The 20,574-nt window shown below is 30.9% G+C and overlaps 5 protein-coding genes across 10 annotated transcripts; 3 read left to right on the plus strand and 2 right to left on the minus strand.

Annotated features, from left to right (window-relative positions):
• Nucleotides 1–583: 583 nt before the first annotated feature.
• nmdyn-D7 (nucleoside diphosphate kinase homolog 7) lies at nt 584–2,768 on the minus strand. Of its 5 annotated transcripts, XM_035091948.1 has the most exons (9): nt 2,662–2,762; nt 2,499–2,578; nt 2,241–2,407; nt 1,990–2,142; nt 1,578–1,903; nt 1,306–1,430; nt 1,130–1,243; nt 909–1,016; nt 584–796 (listed from the first exon to the last, which is right to left on the minus strand). In XM_035091948.1, the coding sequence occupies exons 1-9, from the start codon at nt 2,750–2,752 to the stop codon at nt 764–766; spliced, it is 1,197 nt and encodes a 398-aa protein (XP_034947839.1). In that variant the 5' UTR covers nt 2,753–2,762; the 3' UTR covers nt 584–763. The 5 variants fall into 5 exon arrangements, with proteins under 5 accessions (XP_034947839.1, XP_034947841.1, XP_034947840.1 ...); XM_035091950.1 differs by lacking the exon at nt 2,499–2,578 and having other exon boundaries at nt 586–796; nt 2,241–2,375; nt 2,662–2,765; XM_035091949.1 differs by having other exon boundaries at nt 586–796; nt 2,499–2,762.
• A 3,326-nt stretch (nt 2,769–6,094) lies between these two features.
• LOC118072244 (uncharacterized) lies at nt 6,095–10,208 on the plus strand. 2 transcript variants are annotated; one of them, XM_035091954.1, is made up of 3 exons: nt 6,095–6,434; nt 7,001–9,638; nt 9,715–10,208. In XM_035091954.1, exons 2-3 carry the CDS (start codon nt 8,535–8,537, stop codon nt 9,997–9,999), a joined length of 1,389 nt encoding a protein of 462 aa, XP_034947845.1. In that variant the 5' UTR covers nt 6,095–6,434; nt 7,001–8,534; the 3' UTR covers nt 10,000–10,208. The 2 variants fall into 2 exon arrangements, with proteins under 2 accessions (XP_034947845.1, XP_034947844.1); XM_035091953.1 differs by lacking the exon at nt 9,715–10,208 and having other exon boundaries at nt 7,001–8,537.
• Nucleotides 10,209–12,897: 2,689 nt separating this feature from the next.
• LOC118072263 (putative nuclease HARBI1) lies at nt 12,898–14,641 on the plus strand. Its single transcript, XM_035091977.1, has 5 exons — nt 12,898–13,033; nt 13,197–13,403; nt 13,489–13,775; nt 13,887–14,430; nt 14,624–14,641. Exons 2-5 carry the CDS (start codon nt 13,201–13,203, stop codon nt 14,631–14,633), a joined length of 1,044 nt encoding a protein of 347 aa, XP_034947868.1. The 5' UTR covers nt 12,898–13,033; nt 13,197–13,200; the 3' UTR covers nt 14,634–14,641.
• A 579-nt stretch (nt 14,642–15,220) lies between these two features.
• LOC118072248 (uncharacterized) lies at nt 15,221–16,860 on the minus strand. Its single transcript, XM_035091959.1, has 4 exons — nt 16,724–16,860; nt 16,216–16,489; nt 15,997–16,136; nt 15,221–15,849 (listed from the first exon to the last, which is right to left on the minus strand). Exons 2-4 carry the CDS (start codon nt 16,475–16,477, stop codon nt 15,382–15,384), a joined length of 870 nt encoding a protein of 289 aa, XP_034947850.1. The 5' UTR covers nt 16,478–16,489; nt 16,724–16,860; the 3' UTR covers nt 15,221–15,381.
• A 1,156-nt stretch (nt 16,861–18,016) lies between these two features.
• Nucleotides 18,017–19,386, plus strand: LOC118072262 (uncharacterized). The gene is made up of 2 exons (XM_035091976.1): nt 18,017–18,160; nt 18,233–19,386. The coding sequence occupies exon 2, from the start codon at nt 18,836–18,838 to the stop codon at nt 19,316–19,318; it is 483 nt and encodes a 160-aa protein (XP_034947867.1). The 5' UTR covers nt 18,017–18,160; nt 18,233–18,835; the 3' UTR covers nt 19,319–19,386.
• The last annotated feature ends 1,188 nt before the right edge of the window (nt 19,387–20,574 follow it).

Raw genomic sequence — 20,574 nt, forward strand, 5'->3', positions numbered from 1 at the left:
ATACAAGTCGAGATCCCGAAATAATTGTTGCATTCCATTTCATAAACTCGGAGAAAAAATTAAATTTTTTATTAAATAGAAAAAAATAAAAAAAAATGATTTGCGACAGAAATACTGATTTTTATTTTACTAATAATTTCTATCAACATTTTTTGTTATCTATTGTTGTTTCAACTTCAGTCATAAGGTTTAAAAAATATAGCTTATTATTTATTATGATCGGAATGTGCGAAAAGTGTATTCTTTAGTTTTAGTTTATTATGCAATGAGAATAAAGCTGTTTATGCAATAATATCGCTACAAATACTTTTTTAATTATCATCAGCTACGACAATCGTTACTTGCTTGTCGATCATTTTGATTTTTTATTACCTACAAACAATGCTTTTTAATCGATCAGTTAGTTATTATTACCAGACAATAAAATTTTCCTAGCATTAAAAAAATTGAACAGATATTTATGGCAACTATTAAATATATTCTCAGAAAATCAGTCAATTCAAATAAGTGTGTTTATTAAAAATATTCAAAATAGTTATTATTAAATTCATGTATTTCATCATTTTTTATTTTACATCATTCATTATAATTCATTGTGGAAATGCAAAACAATTTTTAATGTTGCAACATAACAAAATATAAACTTATTGAATGGAAAAATTACTGCGAAAAATCATGAACTTACTTAGCATAGTAATAAATGTTATAAAAATAATGATCATGATAATTATTGTTAGTGGTGTAGTTAGGCACAGTTGTATTCTTATTCATCAAGAATATTAAAGAAGTATTCGACCTGTAATAAATAATAATTAACAATCATTTTTACGACAATAATTAGCATAAATAACATAGTTTATTTGATGTGTGATTATATCATAGTTAAAGTAAAATAGATCCGATCTTACTTCTAGAGGTCCATCCTCTGGAAGGTCAGAACAGTGGACGGCATTCTGTATTTTTGTTTTTCCATATTTTGCTCGAAGAGTAGTTGGTCTTATTTTTCGTGCGATTTCCTATTGACAATCATTATTAATTTCACTATTCACTTGGAACTATTGTTCGATAATAAAAATTTGTACTGAGAAACGTAACTTCTAAATAGAAATAGAATATTTATATCACTTACTGGATCAAATGGACCACAGAATTTTCTAAAGTCTACCGTGACATCAATAGATTTATTTTCATGAGTAATTTCCATAGCTATACATGGTCCTGACTGTAGTTCAGCAACCATTGCCTATAAAAATAATGAATCAGCACAAGTAAGACGTTGTAATATTTGTAAATAATATTACATACTGCATAATCAGCAAAAACACCTTTGTAGACCTCCAAAAATTCTTCAGCATTAACTGGGTCAACATTAAATTCTTGTATCGCGGTAATTCGATAACCTCCTTTCTGAATATCATCCACAATGTCACCTTAAACATCAACAACATTAATTATCATCATAAATACTCACGCATTATTACTTTTTACAGCGTAATACATCATCTATTAAGAACCTAATTATTTGTAAAATATGATCTTACTGGTAATTTATTTAATGATTATATGAAACAATTTACCGGTTAACTCAGCCTGAACAGCATGAGGTTTTACGATGCAACAAGTACAGTTGGTTAAAGTAGCAGAATTCTTTATTTTTTTTTTCTTCTTTGTTTTTAGATTGGGGAAAAAGTAATTTAATTCTTCTTCTGCTGCTTCAAGATTTAAAGATCCATGAAAGCCGTTCTCTGTTATACTCTTTGCAAAATGAGCTCGTAAAGATGAAGAATCAGTTTCTGGTAGATGATCTGATGGTCCAACCAATTCATTCCAACGGTTTATTACATTTTCTCCAAGTAACATTAGGGTTACAACAGGACCTGAAGTTAAATATTCTTTTATTCGACTGAAAAAAGATTCATCCGATTATTTATTTGATAATATGGAGTTTGATAAAAGATTGATGATCTTATGGTTAATAGATAGACTTACGAAAGTTGTTCGTTATTTCTATACAATTTTTCTACATCATAATCATCTAAAAGACACATTTTGATATTAGCTATGTGAATATTATGAGCTGTAATAGTTTTCAAAATTTCTCCCATTTTATTAATTACATAAGGCTTCAACATAGCAAAGGTTCTGGAATAAAATTCTCATCATTACTTTTAATATTAAGTGTTTGGCAATTATAAATTATGTAAGCACTTTTTTAATCATCACAATTACTTTTTACTTACTTTTCTAATGTTTTGTTTACTTTTATTTTAGTGTTGTCATCGACAGCATCAACGATTTTCATAGGTCGGGAAAAAATAGTGACCATAGACCCAACATATAAATCTTTTAAACTGATTCCTTCACATTTTGTTCTTCTAAGAAATATTTTTTTATTTTTTATATCAAACTAGTGGAAATAATAAAATAAAAAGAGCATGATTGAAATTAAAAAATTTCTATTTATGAATAAAAAGATTATTTTGATAATCAAATCTTACCAACTCAATAGAATTATCTATTGAGAAAAAATATAAATAGAAATTTTTAGTAATTTCTGCTGTGGTGTCAAACCACTCAGCTTTGAAAATAAATTTTTCACCGTCAGTTGACATTTTTGTTAGAAAAAGATTGGTTTATACAATACAAAATTCATTGACTCACGAAAAAACAAAAGCCAACATACTGTTACTGTAAACAGCTGGCAAACAGAGAAATGGATCGCTTGAATAGTCCACAGTACACTCGGCGTCATTAAGGCTGGGCTGAAGTCAGAAAGGCGACTGATTCCCCCTATCCAAATACACGGGATCGGGATATTTCTAATTTCTTCGCCAATTTACGATTATTTCTATAAAATTAGGTACCAAATTACAGAGGAATTAATGCCGGACTGACGTAAACAACAATTTTTTGTATATAGTGAATATTTTTATTAAAAAAATTAGAAAAAATAATGAAAAAATTATGAATTGACTTGCCGCGCTTAAATTTCAAGATGGCGGCCACATCATTCAGATGAAAAATCACTAATTATTCTTTTTTAAACGTTTTTCGCCCAAAATTCGTGTTTGCGTCAGTCTTTGCCACCTGTCTGAATGTCAAAAAAATCAATTCATAGTATAAAATTGAATAATTGAGAAATAATTAGAAATATTGTATTCCAGATGATATTCTCCGGAAAATTAGTTTGAAAAAATCCTGATAGGTGACAGCATTATGCTCGCAGATGACCTCAGTCATTCATATTGAAAAAATGCTCAATCCGTATCCAGAACTGATGGTGCCCTGCATTTTGGTGAGTAATTTGTGTATGAGTGTGTACGGGTGATATATGTATGTGATGTAAACATAGTGTATCGCTTTACAATGCCTTATACTTTGATGACTATTGCAGTTAGAATAAATGAAAATGATGATACTCATTTAACATTAATTAATATAATACCTGCAAATAACTTTAAATACATATATTTATCCATTATTATCATTTTTATTAGGTATAAATGTTAATAAGGAAGCTCAATTCCAAGTCGGCGTATCCAAGCATGTAGTATAAAAACAAATACACATAAACTCAATATCGAGATTATGCTGGCCATGTGGTTAGAGCGTCAGAGTTCTATTTTGCCGGGCAGGGTTCGATCCCAGTCATAATGACTTTTTTTTCTACTTTATTCGTTAGATTAGCATGTAATTATAATATTGACATGCCATAATTAATCCATGATAATGATTTGATTTTTTTTTCTCTTTACTCATTGAATTTATTGACATTAAGTCGGAAAATATTTGAACAGAGCCATAAACTTTTTTTTTGTATAAATACATTGATAATAGCCTGTGTTTAACAACTTATACATCTTTACATGTATTAACAATGTTATGTTATTAACAAGTTAATCATATTATTATTAACATTGAAAAGTAGTTTAAACAATCTGTGGCGAGTTTCGGCACTTTCCCGGCAAGCTCTACCCCCACTCTCTGTGCCCAAGCCTGCAGATTATAATTTTTAAGCATATATAAGCGTATTGAAACCATAATAGCTCAGTGGTTACAGCATCGGTCTTTTATTTTGCTATAGTCCAATGAAGGGATGGCCGAAACTACCATTTTGGGGAAAAAGAATGAAACCAACGCGAAAATGTTCGTAAAAGTCGTAGGAATATTATTGTAAAAAGTCAGCATCCTAAACGTAAAGGAACCCTTGCAAAAAAATTGCGAAAGCGTGCAAAAATGACTTTTTCGGTAATATCTCGAGAACGGCTGGAGATATGAAGAAAAGTTTTAAGTAAAAGTTGTAGAGAATTAAATTCTCTACAAAAAAGTATTTATACATTTTTTACGTATCTCTTACCGTTTATTAATTATACGCCATCAAAGGTACCGTGGAACGTCGAATTTTTCAAAAAATTATTGTAGATGTAAAAAATTTTTTTTTTAAAAAAGACCAAATCAGAGGGCTTCTTCATTACTCTGACAATATTTTTAAAGGTAATGAGCTTTTCATTAATTAATATTAATTTGAAAATTTCAAATTAATTTTTTTTACACTTAATCGAATTGAATTTTTTTTTTTTCTATACCATTCGATTCAGCGTAAAATTTACGTTAAAGTATGCTCTCGTACTTGGATTTCCATTTTAATCCACGTGAGATTGATTAAAAAAATGAATTGGGGGACTTTCATTTCTTACGGTACTGCCGCTGAGAGAGAACGACATATCTCTCCTTCTCATTCGCACTCATTATATTTTTCTGCACATGCGCGGCGCATAGAAAAGTGTAAGTGCGAGAGAGAACGGCAGTATCTTCCGTTTCACTTGCACTCACTACATTCTTCTGCACATGCGCGGCGCATAAAGAAGTGTAAGTACAAGAGAGAACGGCAGTTTCTTCCGTTTCTCTCACACTCACTACACTTTTATACACATGCGCGGCGCATAAAGAAGTATAAGTGCAAGAGAGAACGGCAGTTTTCTTCCGTTTCACTCACACTCACTGTACTTTTAAACACGTGCGGAGTATACGACAAAATATAAGTGCGAGTGAGATCGCATACTCCGCTAGTGGAAGCGCAACAGATAGAAAAGGGCCCATTGAATCCTACTGTAAACATATTAAATTTTATTACTGCTATTATTCTAGATGAATAGTCAGCAGCTATGGACATTCTTGATGTTGAGTCGAAAATGCTTTTTCACTCAAGTTGAAAATCTTTAAAAATTTTTCTAAGTTTTTAAAATAATTTCAAACTATGGAAAATTGGGTTAAAAAAAAGTAATCATTTTTATATATACACATCGATAGAGAATTTAATTCTCTATCGAATGAGATCAACTTTTTTTTTATTATTTATATGTTGCAAAATACAAAAATTTATCAAATTTTGCAACATTTTTCAACGATAATGTAATTATAACATTGTTTCATACATGTGTGCAAATTTTTAAATATTTTTAAAAAATTTAAAAAATTCTTTTTGAAGAATTAAAGAAAAATTCTTTATAAGGAAAGAAAAATTCTTTTTCAACAATTAAAAATTATTATCATAAATAAAATTACTACCATCAAGCTGTAAATTTACACACATATTCACAACATTTATACAAACATGTATGCAAATTTTTGAACTTCCCCAACAACCGGAAGTTGCCAATCAAATTTATTAAAAAAAAAATATGTAAGAAAAGTATCTTCTTCTTGAAGAATTAAAAAATATTATCATCAATCAAATTGTTTTAATACAACTGAAAATTTGCACCCATCTTCTCAAGATGTATACAAACATGACTATAAAATTTATTAAAAAAATATAAATGTATAAAAAAAAATTTCTTTTTTCGAGAAACAGGAAAATTATGTTTTATTCTTTATAATTTCTCTTGGCTCCAAAAATGTGAGAACATCTGACTATTTTATGAGTCTCACTTACGCACATGCGCGGATCCCTTAAAGCATGATGGTCTGTGGCAAAGTAGGGATGCAGGTATGGAAGTGTCAGACCCATGCCTTCGTTCATGGACCCCTCCGTCCAACAACGACGATGGCTATAGATTTTGCACTTCGGATTACACACGCAGCATATTTCTAATGTTGCGCACGCACTGTTCTTTTTGCTCTATCTAATTCAATAGGTACGACTGAAATAGATGAAACATAGTCCATTTGCCTTCGCTTCGGCGTCATACTGACTTTACTTTACCCTCAACATTCTGTGAGTTTGGTACGATTTTTTACGTTAACAGAATATTAGTAATTCCTTATTCAATTATTTCAACATTCTTTCTTAACAATTATAAATTGTGTTTGTGCGTATTGTACTTTGTTAGTGTACGTGAACATTGCAGATATTACAAACATCAGAGCTTCTGGAATTTTTTTGGAGCGTCACCACGTGTTCAGCGCAACGAATATATTGCATTGAGTGTAAGGTACATATCCCCCATAATAATTATTTTATGTCATTATATTTATTGCCATGCATTCATACGATGTTACTTATTATCTATTAATTATTTTTTGCCAGGGTAATTTCTCATACAGTTCTTTCCATAAACAACTTATACGCTCGTTATGCTAGTTATTGCAATATTAATGTATGTCAATATCATTATTGGAAAATAATTTTTTTTTCCTTTCCAATACGATGCTATATATATTACATTACATGTATGTCATATATTATAGTTTCATACATTAAACTATAACGTACTTTTGTTGTTTGTGTATACCGTTAGTTTCACTTTTTCGTTATGACGCATTCAACAGATTCGAACTGATGCCCATTACCTTTTGAGTCAGGTATATTGGGTACTTTTGACTTTGAAGCGCTCCTCAGGTAACTTAACTAACAGCTTGACTCTGACAGACCTTTTCTACTACTCAATTTTATAACATAAAGTCCCATATAACTATATGTCACAGCTTCAAATTTTTTTGGTATTCATTTTTTTTGAAAATTCATTTTTTTAACGTCAACATTCCCATTTTATTGCAGATTTTTGAAATATAATGGATTCTTCACTTTTGTGCTCCATTTGTTTGCAAGAACTAGCTGCCGACTCGACTACTGTGGTTTATGAAAAAGGACTACAAACGTTGATTAAAAGAAGCCAAGAAAAAGGTGACGATAAATGGAAGCAATGGATTGGTAAACAAAATTATACTTTTCATATTAACTGTCGGAAACGATACGCTGTATCGTTAAGAGAACCTAACACAATGTCGTTGCGACAATCTTCTGAAATAGTTTCTAATCTGCAATCAGCAGCAGACGTAATACCCTCTTCTCCCTCCGCCTCTGGATCATCTACATCATTCTCTGAATTTCAAAATGATTTTCAATTCGACAAGCTATGCTTCATATGTGGTAATGTATGGGATAAAAGGAAACCAGGATCGATCGTCAGCGAAAATAGAATGAAAGATCGTTTCATTGCTGCTGCTAGAGAACATGATGATTCTTTTGGAGCTCCTATTATCGCACGTCTACAAAGCATCGAATCTATTGTTGCAGCGAAGGCACGATATCATACAACATGTAATATAAAATTAATATTACCACTCTACAAAAAACCCTCATCTACCAATAGTAAAGAAACAGATGTTACCTTTCAAAGAATATATGAACATATCGAATCTAGTGGTGAATTTAAATTTCGTTACTCGACTTTAAAAGCACTAATGGACGATGATGATAATTATGAAATTTCCACTCGAACTTTATTTCGACATTTAAAAAAAAAATATGGAGATGACATTTTTATATTTCAACATAAAGGCAAAGAACCAATAATCTATTACAAATATCATAATATGGCACAAATTTGTAGCGATTGGTATGGTGGTAGTGAGTCTGTCAGTGAATCCGCCAAACGAACTATACTTCAAGTATGTGCCGAGATTTTACAAGATGAAATTAAGAAATTTCGATACAACACAACAACTTATCCTACACCTCAGGCATTTCTCGATACTGTTACATCAGACATACCTCCACTTCTTAATAGTTTTTTACACAGATTAATAATAACAGATGGAAAGGAGCAGTCTCATGAATCTTCACTTTACATCAAAATTGAAAATCTTGCCCACTCTATTATATCAGCACTTCGCCCAAAATCATTTATCTCATGTCTTCAATTATCTATAGAAACGTACATTTATCGTAAGACGGGATCAAAATTAGCTATAAATTTATTAAACAGATTAGGAATATGTTCGTCGTACCATAATATTCAACTCCACGAAGCTTCAACGATTATTCATCCACAAACAACTAAAATCGAAAATGCATTTGTCCAATATGTTTTTGATAATACTGACCACAATGCCAGTACTTCAGATGGTCGTGAAACCTTTCACTGTTTAGGTGGCATTGCTGCGTATACTCCAGCTGATCATATTTCATATGAAGGAAGTACAATTAAAGAATTACCAAGCTTTTGACCAACAACACCGATTTAATACGTACAGCATTGGAGTATGAATTATCTCCATTTCCGTTATCATTATTCGATGAAAATGGATATATGAGGAAAGGAACGAAATCAGATTTATATGATGTTTTTGAAACAATAAACGCTAGTAGTAAAATTTTGAAAGAATCCGTTTGTGTCATCGATGGAGGATGGCTATTACACCAAGTACAATGGCCGCATAGTAAAACATTCCGAGATATTTGTGATCTTTATGTTTCATATATTCATCGACATTTCCCGGAAGCATACATAGTTTTTGATGGATACAGTAATGAAAATGTTGCTGTAAAAACATATGAACGATTTCGTCGTAATGAAAAAAATTTTGCTCCAGATGTTAATATCAATATGGATTTGATGGTATTATTAACACGTGAAAAGTTTTTAGCAAATATTGCTAATAAACATAAATTCATAAATTTACTAACAGAATCCTTGAGGCAATCAAACATTCATGTTGAAGTGGCAAATGGAGATGCTGACACATTGATTGTAACTACTGCAATCGAATTGAAGAATCGTGTATCAAAATCGGTAGTAGTTGTAGGTAATGATGTCGATCTCATTGTTTTATTAGTCGGTCTGACTTCACCTGGCACAATCATATATTTCTATAAAATGGGATCAGGTAAAACTGAGAGCAGAGTTTATGACACACATTCCAATCAGCTATTCAAAGATTTCATTCTATTCGTCCATGCATTTTCTGGCTGTGATTCAACAAGTGCCCTATTTAATAAAGGCAAAAAGAGATTAGTAAAGCTGTTTCTCGAAGATGCACAATTAACAGATATGATAAAACCTTTTTACAGTAGTAACAGTGAAAAACGAATTTTGTATGAAGTTGCAGAAAAAATAATTTTCCAGCTTTATCTTAGTAATAATACAAAAGAGCAACCTACAACAATTGCTGAACTAAGATACTACTTATTTAATCAAACGATATTCCATAATAATAAAGAATCGTCATTAGCTACTTTACCTCCAACTCAAGCAGCACTTCTAGAGCATACAAAAAGAGTCTATTTACAAGTACAAGAATGGCTTGGAAAAAACATGGACGCTGAAGAATGGGGATGGAAGAGAATATTCCAAATCATCATGTATCCAGTGATGACAACAGCACCGCCCGCACCAGATGTACTACTTGAACAGGTAATTAAGGAACGAAAGTAATTTAAAGTCTATGAGTAATTACAAAGGTACTGAAAATAATAAAATTATATTCCAGGTTCGTTGTTCATGCACGGACTGTTCGAGTAGCCGTTGCACGTGTAAAAAGAGTGGTATTCGCTGTACTCAGCTTTGTAAGAACTGTGAAGGGAATGCTTGCGAAAACAAGGCGATACAACCGGCAGAACAAACTGCAGAAATTTGTGAAGAAGAAGAAAATAATGATGAACTTGAGGCAGAAGAATATTTGGAGGAAGAGTCGGAAACGGAGGAGCAAATCGAAGAAGAGTTAGATCACACTAACACTGCTGAACCGATGGAAATCGATTTCGACAATTATTAATTTATTATTAAATAAAAATACAAATCTAAGCTCACTTTTAATTCGTTGTATTTATTTATATCCACAACAACTGTCCACAAACAAATATTTAGTAAAATGATCATGGAAGGTGTGCAAATTTTCAGTTGTATTAAAATAACTTTATTGATGATAATATTTTGTAATTCTGCAAGAAGAAGATATTTCTCTTACATTTTTTTTTTTTAAATTTGATTGTCAACTTCCGGTTATCGGGGGGAATTAAAAATTTGAACGCATGTTTGTTGAAGCGATGAGAATATGTGTGCAAATTTTAAGCTTGATTGTAGTAATTTTATTTATAGTGATATTTTCTAATTATTTAAAAAGAATTTTTCTTTCCTTCTAAAGATTTTTTTCTATAATTCTTTAAAAAGAAATTTTTTTTTATAATTGTTAAGAAAGAATGTTGAAATAATTGAATAAGGAATTACTAATATTCTGTTAACGTAAAAAATCGTACCAAACTCACAGAATGTTGAGGGTAAAGTAAAGTCAGTATGACGCCGAAGCGAAGGCAAATGGACTATGTTTCATCTATTTCAGTCGTACCTATTGAATTAGATAGAGCAAAAAGAACAGTGCGTGCGCAACATTAGAAATATGCTGCGTGTGTAATCCGAAGTGCAAAATCTATAGCCATCGTCGTTGTTGGACGGAGGGGTCCATGAACGAAGGCATGGGTCTGACACTTCCATACCTGCATCCCTACTTTGCCACAGACCATCATGCTTTAAGGGATCCGCGCATGTGCGTAAGTGAGACTCATAAAATAGTCAGATGTTCTCACATTTTTGGAGCCAAGAGAAATTATAAAGAATAAAACATAATTTTCCTGTTTCTCGAAAAAAGAAATTTTTTTTTATACATTTATATTTTTTTAATAAATTTTATAGTCATGTTTGTATACATCTTGAGAAGATGGGTGCAAATTTTCAGTTGTATTAAAACAATTTGATTGATGATAATATTTTTTAATTCTTCAAGAAGAAGATACTTTTCTTACATATTTTTTTTTTAATAAATTTGATTGGCAACTTCCGGTTGTTGGGGAAGTTCAAAAATTTGCATACATGTTTGTATAAATGTTGTGAATATGTGTGTAAATTTACAGCTTGATGGTAGTAATTTTATTTATGATAATAATTTTTAATTGTTGAAAAAGAATTTTTCTTTCCTTATAAAGAATTTTTCTTTAATTCTTCAAAAAGAATTTTTTAAATTTTTTAAAAATATTTAAAAATTTGCACACATGTATGAAACAATGTTATAATTACATTATCGTTGAAAAATGTTGCAAAATTTGATAAATTTTTGTATTTTGCAACATATAAATAATAAAAAAAAAGTTGATCTCATTCGATAGAGAATTAAATTCTCTATCGATGTGTATATATAAAAATGATTACTTTTTTTAACCCAATTTTCCATAGTTTGAAATTATTTTAAAAACTTAGAAAAATTTTTAAAGATTTTCAACTTGAGTGAAAAAGCATTTTCGACTCAACATCAAGAATGTCCATAGCTGCTGACTATTCATCTAGAATAATAGCAGTAATAAAATTTAATATGTTTACAGTAGGATTCAATGGGCCCTTTTCTATCTGTTGCGCTTCCACTAGCGGAGTATGCGATCTCACTCGCACTTATATTTTGTCGTATACTCCGCACGTGTTTAAAAGTACAGTGAGTGTGAGTGAAACGGAAGAAACTGCCGTTCTCTCTTGCACTTATACTTCTTTATGCGCCGCGCATGTGTATAAAAGTGTAGTGAGTGTGAGAGAAACGGAAGAAACTGCCGTTCTCTCTTGTACTTACACTTCTTTATGCGCCGCGCATGTGCAGAAGAATGTAGTGAGTGCAAGTGAAACGGAAGATACTGCCGTTCTCTCTCGCACTTACACTTTTCTATGCGCCGCGCATGTGCAGAAAAATATAATGAGTGCGAATGAGAAGGAGAGATATGTCGTTCTCTCTCAGCGGCAGTACCGTAAGAAATGAAAGTCCCCCAATTCATTTTTTTAATCAATCTCACGTGGATTAAAATGGAAATCCAAGTACGAGAGCATACTTTAACGTAAATTTTACGCTGAATCGAATGGTATAGAAAAAAAAAAAATTCAATTCGATTAAGTGTAAAAAAAATTAATTTGAAATTTTCAAATTAATATTAATTAATGAAAAGCTCATTACCTTTAAAAATATTGTCAGAGTAATGAAGAAGCCCTCTGATTTGGTCTTTTTTAAAAAAAAAATTTTTTACATCTACAATAATTTTTTGAAAAATTCGACGTTCCACGGTACCTTTGATGGCGTATAATTAATAAACGGTAAGAGATACGTAAAAAATGTATAAATACTTTTTTGTAGAGAATTTAATTCTCTACAACTTTTACTTAAAACTTTTCTTCATATCTCCAGCCGTTCTCGAGATATTACCGAAAAAGTCATTTTTGCACGCTTTCGCAATTTTTTTGCAAGGGTTCCTTTACGTTTAGGATGCTGACTTTTTACAATAATATTCCTACGACTTTTACGAACATTTTCGCGTTGGTTTCATTCTTTTTCCCCAAAATGGTAGTTTCGGCCATCCCTTCATTGGACTACTAGGCAGGGTTCGATTCCAGTCATGATAAAGTTTTTTTTTCTCTTTTATTTGTTAGATTTGCATGTAATTATATTATTAACATGCCAAAAGTAATTGTTTACAACGATTTGATTTTTTTTTTCTCAATTATTTATGTAATTTATCGACGCCGAGTCGGAAAACATATGAACAGGGTTATAAACACTTTTTTTACTATAGCTACATGAACGTAGCTTTTTTTAAGCAATTTAGGGCGAGTTTCACCACATAGCAGACTGCTATTGTGTACCAACTTAAAATTTTAAAAATGAAAGAAATTACCATTTGTGCCATCTGGCGAGTTCTGGTGAAGTAACTTATGTTCTTGGAAAGAAATTTCAATATGGTTGACCGGCAAAAGTGATTGTAAACAAGAATAAGACTGAATAGGTAAATTTTACTCCTTATAACTTTTCTTTCACTTAATTCACTCATTAATCATCACTTATTGATAAATAAACTTCTTAATTATCTCAATATAGTGCAGGTAACTGCAATTTATATTAATTTTTCTCATAAATATTATCTGTATGCTATGATTTATTTTGTTCAGGAGAATGAATAATCTTTTGCTACTGATTCTTTTTGACGACGATGATGATGATGATATTGTCAGAAGGTCTCGGATAATTCGTCCTCGAATGAATTGGTTCGATACTTTTGATGACGAAGATTTTGTACAAAGATTTCGCCTAACCAAAGCAATGACAAGGGTAGTTTTTGAGCAAATAGAGGCAAGAATAACTCCTGACTCACCACTGTATGTAATAAATTTAATATTAAGCGCATATCAATAGATTATTTCTAGGCATTTCAATTTCATGTACATTCATTTCAATTTTCAGCAATAATGCGATTCCACCAATGATCCAGATGCTTGTAGCTATGAGATTTCTAGCTACTGGATCATTTTACATCACAATAGGAGATTTTACTGGTATTAGCAAAACTAGCGTTTGGCGAATCGTGCATAGAGTATCAGAAGCAATTGCTGGATTGAGGGAACGTTACATCTATATACCGCCTTCTCATCAAGAAATTAGAGCTATTCATAGTCAAAATTTTAGTCAAGCCGCCTTTCCTCGTGTCCTGGGTGCTATCGATTGCGTCCATGTTCGGGTTTGTTCGTATGGTATGTATACATATACAATAACTCATCTTGTTATAATGCGATATATACATACATGTATATAATTTCAATCAATTATGTAAACTATTACAATTTAAGGTATCAATATTACAGGTGGAGAGTATGCAGAGTTATTCCGGAATAGGAAATCGTTTTTTTCAATCAACACTCAAGTCATTGTCAATTCGAGATTGGAGATTATAGATATTGTGTCACGTTGGCCTGGATCGGCACACGATGCTACCATATTTGACAATTCTAGAATAAAAAGACGATTCGAAAACGGTGAATTCTATAACTCATTGCTTGTAGGTGATTCTGCATATTCTCAAGTGCCATTTATTATGACACCATTGCACAATCCTATGACTCCAGCTGAAGTCCTTTATAATGAGTCACAAATTCGAACACGAACGATGGTTGAGAGATGTTTTGGTGTTTGGGGACGAATGTTCGCCGTTTTAACTATAGGTTCCAGGTTTTTTAAATCAGAGTTGAGTATGCATGCAATAATTGCATCCGCTGTGTTATATAATGTGACAAGAAGAGCAATTCCTCAATCGCTAATAAATCAAAGAGCTTATGATCAAATTCCTGAAACTCATCAGCAACTTATACAAAATCAGCAGAGACATATAATAAATAATTATTTTCATAAGTAAGTATCGAAAATTAATATATATCATGATTATTATATTATATTCCATGGTGGAAATATATCTACAACAAACTACAATTTTACACAACCATGCAAAATGTTGTCAAAAATTGTAATTTGTTGTAGAGTCACGTAGAAAGTTGTAGATATATTTCCACCAGGGTTGTAATTTATTGAGTCTACTCTGTTTCAGTTTACTTTGAATGGGTATCTTGATATGCTTTGATTGTCTACATTACATCTACTATACATCTATTTAGATTATTATCTGTAAAAAGATTTAATAAAATAATAACATGATAATGCAATAATAAGAATGTCGTTTACAAAGGTTTATAGATGTTTATTTATTTTTAACTGTGATAATAAAGTTATACAGTGTATATTAAACTTTTTTAATCATACATGTTGCCATTTTCACAAAAGTAATATTAAGATCTTTTTAACTCAAAAAAATACAAAATGTCGAGTTACTAAACTACGAATTAATAATTTTTTCATGTTTTGTACTAATGTTATTAATAATTAAATATGATTTAACATTTATTAATGATAGAACTTGCAATACTTATCGACTTAGAATCACAATCATATTGCATAGTAATACTTTCATCACGTGCATAAAAAATATATTTTTTTTCACAAAACTAAATAACATTTTCTTATACTAATTTGTTTTTTAACATATTAAATGCTGATCTACTAATAACAATACTTTTGCACATAGATCATTCTTTTTTGAAGAATACTAAACGTTATTCATAAAATTTTATGAAATAATTCTTTCATTCAAGTTTAAGAAGAAACATATGCTCAATCTCACATGTAAATATTAAGATTTAAAAACGAATTAACGAACTATAATTAATACTTGAACGATAATATTTGGTTATTAGACTATATTGTTAAAATTGTACTTTCGTTTTTAAATATATCATATATCTATGTCCTCTAATCGGATTCGGAACTAAGCAAAATCGAATCATCATTCTGAGAAGCAGTCTGTTGATTCTCATCATTATAATCAGGTTTTTGTACTTTAGCATGGCTAGCTATATTTTTCTTTATGTTATCATTACTAGAATTGTTCTTTTTCATTTTATTCAAACCAAAACATTTAGCTTTTAGAATTTCCAGTTCGAGATTTTCTTGCGCTAACTTTGTTTTTAGATATTCTTTTTCTAATGCTTGGTTTTCAGTTAAACTTTTTTTAAGTAATTGAAAAGCTTCTACTTTAAGAGACGTTAATTCGGTTGCAGACCACTTTTGTCTTGATGCATTAGTAATGCCCGTGGATGTACTAGGAATTTGCTGTGAAACATTACTGACGGCATTACGTAAAGGAGCACTCAATGATGCTTTTAACTTCTTCGGGTCCCATTTGTTCCATTTTTCTATTTTTTTTGTTTGAAGTAAATGCTATAAAAAATAATAACTAAATGTTTCTTATTTAAATTATCATTTTGTGTCACAATTAATAACTAAAAATCTATGAAAACTCAATAAAAATTAATGCATGTATTAAGATCTAAAAATTCTAGAATAAAATGAAATAATTCAACTTACATCAAACACTACTTTGTTAGGACATTCATTTTCAGCATCACTATCGAATATATTCTGTAGGCCTTCTACAGAGAATGGATGAATTATTTCCAATGCTGCCATATCAATTATACTCATTTGACCTGTATTAACACCTCCACCTGTAAAAATTAGTATTAATGATAATTGATAGTAAGTCTGGGTTCGAATTATTATTGATTTTATTTATTATTAGGTTACCTGTAGCACGTGTTTGTTGCTTAGATTGTGCTGCATTTTTTCGAGCACATTGTTTTATATGCTGCCAGCAGTTTCGCAAGGATGCAGTATTTCGTTTGAATACAACTTTCTTGTTGAATGTCTCCGTTATGACACTCCATGCTTCATCTTTTTCGAGATTTCCGACTGCATCAGTTCTCTTATTCTCCACCACTTTTGAATGTTGCTTTACCAAATCAATTAGTATTAGTTTGTCATCAACGGAATAATGTTTTTGTGACATTTCAATAATAATCTAGAATGAAATTACATTATTAAAATGAATCATTCATTTCCATTGATTCAAATGTATGAACATAAATGAGCCTTTAACCTTACTTCTTTCAATTTCTATGCTAATAACAATTGCTACTATTTATTTACATTTGTTCAATAAACGATTTTCTAGCTAATACATGATTCAGTAATAATACTTACTAATATTTATTGTAAAATAAGTGAAAGAAAAGTTATAAGGAGTAAAATTTACCTATTCAGTCTTATTCTTGTTTACAATCACTTTTGCCGGTCAACCATATTGAAATTTCTTTCCAAGAACATAAGTTACTTCACCAGAACTCGCCAGATGGCACAAATGGTAATTTCTTTCATTTTTAAAATTTTAAGTTGGTACACAATAGCAGTCTGCTATGTGGTGAAACTCGCCCTTAGAAATATTTAGAAGTAGTTGAAATAATCCACGGGGATTTCCGGCACTTCGCCGGCAAACTCTATCCCTACCCTTCGTACTCAAGCCTGCATTATACAATTTATAAACATAAACGTAATGTCAGAGATGATGTGTTAGCTCTATGAGTAGAACACCAAGCTTTCATTTTACCGATTAGGGTTCGATCCCAGTCATGGCCAATTTTTTTTTTTCCCTTTTTTTTTCATTAAAATTTTATATAAATACAAAAATTGGTTGTTTATATAAGTTCAAAATCAATTCCTATTATCTTTTAAAGACAACACTTTCGAAAAAAGAGAATTCATAGTAACTCGTTCCTCACCCTCAGCTTATTTTCAGAAAAACAAGTTGTTTTCCGTAATTAATTGAAAGAATAATTTAATCAAATATATGAATTAATTTATAAGTATATAAAGTCACTTAAGCAAAAAAAAGAAAAAACAATTGCCTATGACTGGGATCGAACCCTGCCCAGCAAAATAAAAGTTTGGTGCTCTAACCACTGAGCTATTATGGTTCCAATAATGTTAAAGATGCTTGAAAATTATAAGCTGCAGGCTTGGGCACAGAGAGTGGGGGTAGAGCTTGCCGGGAAAGTGCCGGAACTCGCCGCGGATTGTTTAAACTATTTTTTATTGTTAATAAGTTGTTAAAAAAGGCTATTATCAATGTATTTGTACAAAAAAAAGGTTAATGGCCCTGTTCAAATATTTTCTCATTTGTCATCGATTAATTAAAAAATAGTTTTACATAAAAATTGAAATTCAAAACTCATTTTTGGCATGATAAAATTGCAATTACATGCAATTTAAATAAAAAAAAAATTTTGCCGCAATTTGAATCGAACACCGTTCGGTAAAATAACTGTCGAACCTTCTGACTATAGAGCCAGCATATTTTCATTTGCTTTGTTTACGTTTAGATATTATAAGCTTCAGGCTTGGTAACAGAGGGTGGGGGATGTGCTTGCTCGTCAACTGTTCGAACTCGCAGTCTTCTCTGAAAAATAAGACGGAGATAGATAGATGTATTCTGTGCTCTGTCTTGCTCGGAACTAGAGATGTGAATCGGTAATTGACGGGTAAATTTACCGTAAATTACCGGTAAAAAACGCGTCAATGACCAAGCCTGTTTTACCATACCGGTCAGAAAAATGCTGATCTCTGATTGGTTAATACATGTCCAATCACAGTTTAGAATTCCCAACGGCATACAACTGTTTATTTGTTCTATCAGGTATATATTTTCATTTTTATTTGTTTATTAAAAATACTGATAATATTTAATATAAGAAAATTCAATTTGTAGATAAGGATTTTCATTGAGAACTTGGTGCAATGGGGGAGAACAAATCAATATATAAACATTTCTCTGCATTACCTCTGCAACCTAACCAAAAATTAAAATCGTATTCATGTAACTATTGCAAGAAAAAGTATGCAGAAAACATTACTCGCATGCGAAAACATCTTTATAAAGAGTGTAGAAGTTGTCCTCAAGACTTACGGAAACTTTTAAAACCATGTAAACCTCGTAAACGAAATAATTCTCATCTAAACAGCACAGACGACTCATTTACTATTGAAGATTTGAATGGAGCAGACAATAGAGCAAGTACTTCAATGATTTCAAATGAAAATTTACCAAATAATATAAGTGTTTGTAGCAATAACTATAAAAAAAATACAATCGATAGTTTTTGTGATAAAATGTCAAAAAAAGATGAAGATTCTCTACAAGAACTACTTGCAGAAGCGATTTATGCATCTGGTACACAATTATGTATAACAGACGATCCATATTGGCTAAAATTTTTTAACGCATTACGGCCTTCATTTAATTTGCCATCAACAAATCAAATATCAAATAATCTTTTAGATTCAGTATTCGTTAGAACACAAAATATGGTTAATGAAAAAATTGAATCTGCTACTACTGTTGGAGTGCAATAAATTAAATCTAAATAGTGATAAGGTATTAAAAGATTTAACAGATTATGTGTCAGAATCAAGTATGTGGAGTTACGACTACGTTAAGCGAGCAAGTATAATCACTTCAGCATGTCAATGGTGGCAAAGTATTTGCCAAAAATCTTCGTTGAGCAAAATAGCTGTGGCTATATTGACTTTACCTGCAACATCAGCTGCAACCGAGCGTTCCTTTAGTACACAAGGATGGATTCATTCATCTAAAAGAAATAGGTTAAGTATCGATAGAGCTGGAAAAATAACATACATTGCAAGAAATTTAAAATTACTTAATCCTTCACCAAAAAATACAGAAGAAGAATGGGAAAAAGATGAGGAAAGTAATAAAGGAGAGGATGAAATAAGTGAAATTTGTGCTGAGCATGAAGAAGTTGAATTTTTAGAAGAAGAATTTACTCAAGACTAATTAGTGATGTTGATGGAATTGAATCAGTATTAGACTTGTTATTTCCTAATGAAATATGTCAATTATTATGTGATATTACTAGTTGATAGAAACTATAGATTATATGGTTTTATTTTTTCATAAATAATTTACATAAAAGTTAAAAAAGTCAAATTCTTTATAATATGTAATAACGAAGGATTATCTATTTTATAAAAAAAAATGTACCAAAAACTTAACTAAATAAACGTTTATAATAATTTTCAATATATTTATTATTTCTGTCCTAACAGTCAAAAATGTAAAATATTTTTTTTATTACAAATTACAAAATTTTTTTTTCATCTTATAATAATTAATTTGTTTTAAATTAACAAGTGCAAAAAGCAAAATTAACTTAAGCAAATTGGCAAGCAAGTTCGAAAGCAAGCCATTTCCTCGGTAAAAAGCTCATCATATTCATCTATATAGATGCGAATGACCGGTAATTTACGGTAATTACGCTGACCGACGGCTTGACGGTAAATTTTACATTCAGAATTTTTTGACGTCAGAATACCGTCAGATACCGGTAATTTTACGTGGTAATTACCGAATTTTCTATTACCGGTAAATTCACATCTCTACTCGGAACAGATTATTCTGAAATTTGTAAATTTCTTAGTGCCTTAAGGTTCCCTTTTTGTAGTGCATCCCTGAAAATTATCATTTTTCGAACGATTTCCCTGTTACCTACTCAATTTCAGTTGATGTCAAGCTTCGGCCTTTTGCCGCACAACACGAGGGCGTAAAGTCAACTCCGGGAAACTTTCTGACTTCAGCCCAGCCTTAATGCCTGGTCCATCAAAAACTTTGATACCATCCGAGAAATTATCGATGGAGTAGTTTTTTTTTCAAATAGAGATTCAACATCTAAATTAATTCAGAAAGTTCATGATTAAATACTCTGTTAGATAGTCCTTAAACAATAGACTATCCCCACTAAAACATTTTTGAACCTTAATTTAAATAATAACAAGAAAATTTAAGTAATGATAATTATAATTTAATTACAAAAACAAAGAGCATTTAATCCTCGCTAATGAGTGGCTATATTTGCTTTCATAGTAGTTCTATAAAACATTTCTTTCAAAATAAAAGCGGCATGAAAAATTGAATGAAGGACCCGCATTTATGCCAGTGGAACTTTTTTCTAAGTTCTCAATCCCCCGAATGTGAGGCAAATCGGACTCAGATTGAGTGACCGTTTTTATAGCCACTCATTTGTAGAGAATTTA

This window comes from Chelonus insularis, unplaced genomic scaffold (assembly GCF_013357705.1).
Source record: "Chelonus insularis isolate UGA/USDA-ARS -01 unplaced genomic scaffold, ASM1335770v1 contig_90_pilon, whole genome shotgun sequence".
Lineage (NCBI taxonomy): Eukaryota > Metazoa > Arthropoda > Insecta > Hymenoptera > Braconidae > Chelonus > Chelonus insularis.